At 42.6% G+C, this 6269-nt stretch overlaps 1 protein-coding gene across 1 annotated transcript in view; it reads right to left on the reverse strand.

Moving 5' to 3' along the window:
* The window catches only part of l1cama (L1 cell adhesion molecule, paralog a), a 44209-nt gene that overhangs the window by 12260 nt on the left and 25680 nt on the right, over nt 1-6269 (reverse strand). Inside the window, 12 exon segments of the mRNA XM_034144605.1 lie at nt 289-448; nt 537-697; nt 987-1098; nt 1180-1326; nt 1408-1539; nt 1813-1839; nt 1842-1996; nt 2177-2291; nt 3496-3666; nt 4112-4234; nt 5442-5644; nt 6123-6225. Of these exon segments, the coding sequence (XP_034000496.1) occupies nt 289-448; nt 537-697; nt 987-1098; nt 1180-1326; nt 1408-1539; nt 1813-1839; nt 1842-1996; nt 2177-2291; nt 3496-3666; nt 4112-4234; nt 5442-5644; nt 6123-6225 (1609 nt within the window).

Genomic DNA, 6269 nt, shown 5'->3' on the forward strand with positions numbered 1-6269 from the left:
GTATTTGGTGTAGTCTGAAGTCAGGTCAAACACAGGAGGCCCACAGTCTCCATATTTGAAAACCCCTGATTTATTCATTTGACCATTAACGATAAGTTTATATATTTGTTTGGGAAAATAAAGATAAAAACGGTTATGTAGGGGTAAAGAAATTAAATGTTTATTAATTAATTTGTATCCCTTGTTTGTGATTGGACTTTAAACAACTAAACAATTATAATCCTGTTAGTAATGTCTGACATTATGCTCATTTCTGTTCAATCTCCAATGGGTAGATTTGAGTCTTACTTTCCATCACTGGGGGACTCGAAGATTTTTTTATTGTCCTTTCTCCACTGAATTTGTGGAGGGCCAAGTTTGGGGTCGACAACGGCCAGACAAGTGAAGATTGTTGTGTTCCCACGCTGCACCTTCAGATCCTGTGGAGGTGACACGATCACTGTCCTGTCTGAAAGAGAAAGCAGGCAGAAAGCTGAGACACGCTGCATGAGGTACACAAAGGGTGTGTGTGTGAGTCTGTGTGTGTGCCCACTCACTAAGCACTTCCAGCTCGGCATTGACAGATAAGTTGGTGTTCTGTATGGAGCAGGTGTAGAAGCCCTCATCATCGTGGGTGACATTAAAGATCTCCAGCGCCCCGTTGGTGAGCTGGTTCACTCTGGGATCAGCCAGTAGGGAGGAGGTGCTGCTGCTCTCCCTGGAAGAGACACACACCCCAAAACACCCATTAGAAACCTTTTGAACCGATATTCAACATAAATAATAAAGACTCATTTTAGGCTGGCCACATTGACAAAAATTCACATTCACATTCCAGATGTAACAGTATTTCTCTGTTAATTTATGCGATGAGCTGCCCACGCAATTGTGTCACCACCTTGAAATGTGTTAAAATCAAAATCTGCCAGACGACACCCTAGAATACATAATAAAATAAACTGCAATAAAACACAGTAGGATACAAATAATGGGGTTATGGGCCTCACCATACGATTTTCGGTTTAGGAGAGCCAAAGGTTTCACACTCTAGTAAAGCCGTCTTGCCCTCCGTAAATGTGTACGTATTCCCATCCTCAACAAGGATCTGGGGAGGCAGCTCTGAAACAACACAAACAATCAGAAATGAGACAAACACAGATACACAACTCTCTGTAATAAGTGAAGGAAACAAACACTCACCAATGACATAGACGTTGGTGTTGGTGAGGATGGTGCCATGCTTGTTGGAGGCGTGGCACTGGAAGATGGCAGTGTCTCCAAAGTTGACATCTTTTAAGATCAGAGACCCGCTTGCTGTCAGAGAACGTCTTGAGTCCTTGTCGATTGCTTTTAATTACAAAATATCCCAGTCAGTACATGCACAGGGTTGTGTGGTGATGTATTTTCATTATGGGTGTATGCACTGACCTGAGATGGGAACCCCGTTGATGGTCCAGCTGATGGTGGGTGATGGGATGCCGTCGGCCTGGCAGTCCAGCCTGACAGTCTCGCCTGGGGCGTACAACTGGCTGGATGGCTCCTTGATCCAGTAAGGAGCCGCTGGAAGAAACAGAATATATACATTATACACATTACAAGCAAAACAATTCACAGTAAGAAAAACAACAGAAGACAGTACTTCGTTAGATTGATGAGTCACACACTACAAATTGTCACATTTTCCAAAATGAAGCAACTGATCGCTTTACTGTTCTGTGTACTTTATGCTCCATACATTTTACAAGTCAAGGTCTATTTACTGGTCACAGGGAGTACTAAATGTTTTCTTCCCTTTGCCACCCATGTAAGTGTGTGTGTGGTTGTGTGACATACCTTCCACAGTTACGGTGTAAGTGTGTAAGACCTTCCCTGGGAGTTCTCAGCTGTACACTGATACTCGCCTCCGTCGCTCTCTGAGATATTACTAAATCGCAGGCGGTGGTTGAACATGTCTTTAATGGTCCGAGACTCGGACATTTCACCGTCTTTCCTCAGCCATGAAACTTTAGGAGTTGGACTGAAGAGGAGAAGGGAGGAGAGGAAGAGGTATAGCAGGAATGGTTAGTGTGTGGATGAAGGAGAGGACACATTAAACAGAGAACGATAGGAGGTAGGAGGAGGGGCAGGAGATGGATGAGATGCAGGTAAGATTGATTAAAAGGTGTGGCTCAAGTTTTTCTGATTGATGGAAACTCACAGGCCTTGGACAATGCACTCTAACTCAAGGGTCTGGCCTCTGAGGGTGTGGTAAGTGCTGTGGCTTCCAGTAGGTCTCATCATCTGGGGCCTCCGGTTCCGCAGTACGGAGTTGGCTAGAGAAAGAGAAGCGGAAACACAAAGAACGATTCATAAATATGTATGGGTAATTTTCAAATTGCTGTGCTGCTGACACAGCAGCAACTTTAGAGACTCACACACACGCACACACTGATGCAGGGTGTGGAATCATGTGGAGAAGACTTTTCTAACAACATATCATCATACAGACTTCCTACACACACAGAGGTCTCATGTTAACATGTGCTCGTCTCCCTGACCTCTAGTGGGGCCACAGATGCTGGCAGCCACGTCTCAGTGTGAGATGCATCTCATTACCACTGGGCTGGGGAGGTGACGGCCCCCTGCCGGCTGTGGGACCGTCTACTGCTGTGGTCATCACAAAATGCCCCCACATGAGGCTGAGTTGACTTTGGTTTAACTATGAGACTCCATTGGTCGCAAACACATTTTAATACTGACGATTTAGCATATTATTTATGCTGTTAAATTATAAAGACCTATATAGTTTTTACTTTAACAGATTTCTCTTAAACAAAACAGTATGAAGAGATTTATAAGACATGTGACTGTCAAACTGTCCAGGATATTTCAAAATGAGAGTATTATACACACTAACACAAATGCATGTTTCAAGGGGCATTGTAACCTTGTTCTTAACCAGTTGAGCCGAAAATGACATTCCCAGAACAATTGACTATATCTTCACTTCTAAAAGGGGTAAATTAATAATCTTTTTTTTCAAATCAATGATAAACCTGTGAGTTGGATGTAGAAAAGTCAGAATCAATATAGAATTTTTTTATTTTAAAGTAAATTCAGATTGAACATAGTAAAAAAATGTAAATTATAGTGTCCGTCCAAAAAAAAAACATTACTTATAGTGAAAACCACCCTTGAATGATGGGATAGTTTGAGTCGCCCAAATGATCAGAATATCTAGGGAGGAAAATGTCTGTCTGTCAGACGGTTGGTCTACCTACCTACCACTTTGGCTTTTTGATGTATAACTATGGAATTTGGTTCATAGAGCCCTGGTTCCCAGACAATGCATCCTAATGTTTTTTGTTGACCCTCTGAGCTTTTTTAGAGCTATTACATGGGAAGTCATGAAATGTGCCCATTGTTGCCTATCTGTATATCAGTATTAAAGGTCGAAGATGCATTTCTGCAACTCAGCTCAGGTCATTTGAGTCAGGTTTACTTTAAGCCAGTCATTTCATTTAGAGCAAAACTCACAGGGGTTAACAGTCAGGGTGATGGGTTCCTTTGCCAGAATGGTGCGAGTGGCAAGGTACTGGACATTGCAGGTGTAGTCATTTCTGTTGTCCTCAGTTGTCAAATGGGCAAAGTATAGGTTGCCATCCTTCCCCACCACCACCCGTTCACTCAGCTGGATATGGCGTAGTTCTGTAGAGAGAGGGAGAAGGGAAATGAGAGACATTGATGACAGATAGTGGCAGAGAGAGAAATGAGAAACAAGAGAGGGAGAATAAGGAGCTTAACAAGAGGATCAAATAATCAGAGGAAATAGAAGAGCTAGGCATAGAGATACAATAGGATGAGAGAAATTGAAATATGATGATAAAGAGACGTCCCAGAATAGAGGTAACAATAGACTCCACTCAGCCTACAAAAGGTACTAAAGACATTTGAAAAAACACATCCAGGAACAGATAAATGCATGAAAGGATATTCCAGACATTGGGAAAGATACTATAGTTTGAGGTATAAATAATCAACTACCTCACTTTGAGTGGACATTAAAAGGATAGAAAGATAGTCTAAGTAGCAGATCTATTTAGGAGACAGGAAGGATGTAATGGAAGGAGAGATGTAAAGGTAATGTACTTACTCCAGTCCATCCAGTGTATGATGGGCTCCATAGAGCTCTGTGGTTTGTTACACTTCAGGATGGCACTGCTTCCCTCTTCAGCCTTCACATTACCCTTCTTTTCTTTCTGCTGTGTTGGAGGAACTACAGGGAGGCAAATGAGATCAAACTCACACATGTTAGTCTATGTGGATAAACACTTATGGGCATACAGTATAAGAGTTGCTCTAGTGACTGTGGCATATGAACATTTATCGGCCAGTAGTTCTGATTAACTTTGCATCAAACCTCAAAGTTGATGTTCTCTGATAAGTCACCCATATTGTGTACACAGAGAATTTGCTTCTTTTTCCATTACTCCTGAAGCAAATGAAAAGAATGCACTACAGAAATGTGCATGTTTTTCTTCTGTTTTGTCCTGTATGATATACCCTAAATCCTTGAAAACATACAAACCTGCGCACACATGTATAGTGTAAAGCCAAGGGGCATTCCACATCCCACAGTCAACTTGAACAAACAATGTAGTTGATCAGTGGTATTATTTGAAAAACCCCATTTGAGGAACTTTAAGCATTTTAGGAAGAAGACATCGGCTTGTCTTTTGTCTTGCAGATGTAAAATGATTTGTGAGTCATGTGTGTTCCCTCTCCCCACCTCCCCTCCGCCCATTGTTGATAACCCCACAGGAGCTTCATAAGAGCGCTTCACATGACATCAACTCAAAAGCGTTTCTGGGGAAACCGTTGTCAGGGAAACTGTGAAGGAAGGAGGTCGCCCAGGAGAGAGCCAGTCACACAGGTGGATGAGCACAGAGGTGCTCTTTACTTTTGCCCAGGGGCCCATGTGTGTGCTTGTGCATGTGTGAATGTAAGTAGATGCTGATTATCATGTTATTGCATGTAATTATATTCCGGGTGGCGGTGCTCTCGGTGTGAGCCTCCATCTGCTAACAAATGAGCTCTCTATAAAGCAGGGTACAGGCAAAGGTTTATACGCTGGCTACGATCACAGCTTTGTATATCACTTTGTTATTGCTGATAAAAACCCACAACCACGCGCCTCGCTGGACCTTGAAGGCATTTACAGGAGCCCTAACGCTGAAATTGACATCTATAAAAGACCTATGTGATACAACCTTATGAGAAAATATCAGAGGAGGTTTGATTGGTTTGATACTGTTTTAAATGGTGCGTGTGTCTCTCAAGGCTTTAGCGAAATAATTACAAATCAGCAAATACTCATGCATGATGGAATTAGAATATTCAACTAACCCGTCAAAATGTAATGCTTCTGTCTCAGTAACTGGTCAGTTTGTTGTAGAATTAATCAGCCATCAGCATGTTCTTACCGTCACTGCTGATGGTGGCCTCGTTAGAGACGGCAGTCCCCAGCTCGTTGGATGCGTAGCAGACATATTTGGCTTGGTACGGCTTCAGGCTCTCCATAGTGTTACTGAGTGTGTAGAAAGCGAATGAGCCAGCGCGCTCAGTAACCTTCAGCTCCGGGTCACTGCCTGGGTCAAACTCCTCTCCATCCTTTGTCCATCGGAAACTTGAGAAAATAAAAAATATATAAGTTACGCTGTTGGGAGAGTTTTCATAAAAAAAAACAATTTCAACGCATTTGGAAAAGCAGATTTTTGAACACACATGAGATGTCCTTAAATGTCACTGAATTGATACACACATTCCAAGAGATGCCCCACTGGGACTCATGAGCTAGTGCTGTGTAATTGCGATATTCATCTTTTCCTTGGCAATTGGAGCAGTTTTCCACTTCGCAGCAGCTCAGACACTCTGAAAAGATTGCTTGAGGGCTTAATGACGTTTATCCCTTGTTGAAGTGAGTACTCTGACGGGGAGAAGCTGTGCTCTCGTGTAATACTAATATGTAGATGTCAGCTGAACAAGGACAGGGAAGGTCACCGTTCCCAGTTGTCTAAAAAGATAACCAGTGTCTAGCTCCTCCATTATTAATACAGCATCTTCAGTATGTGTGTTTGTGTGGATGTGTGTGTGTGATGACTAACATGGGTAAAGGGTTGCCGGTGGCTTCACAGTTCATGACGAAGTCTTCAACACCAAAGACGGTGACAGACTCCGGCTGTATCATGATCATCGGAGGCCTCTTTACTGCAAGAACACAACATAGTTAGTGTTGTCACAACACCATTGAT

This window comes from Trematomus bernacchii, unplaced genomic scaffold, assembly GCF_902827165.1.
Source record: "Trematomus bernacchii unplaced genomic scaffold, fTreBer1.1, whole genome shotgun sequence".
In the NCBI taxonomy this organism is placed as follows: Eukaryota; Metazoa; Chordata; class Actinopteri; order Perciformes; family Nototheniidae; genus Trematomus; species Trematomus bernacchii.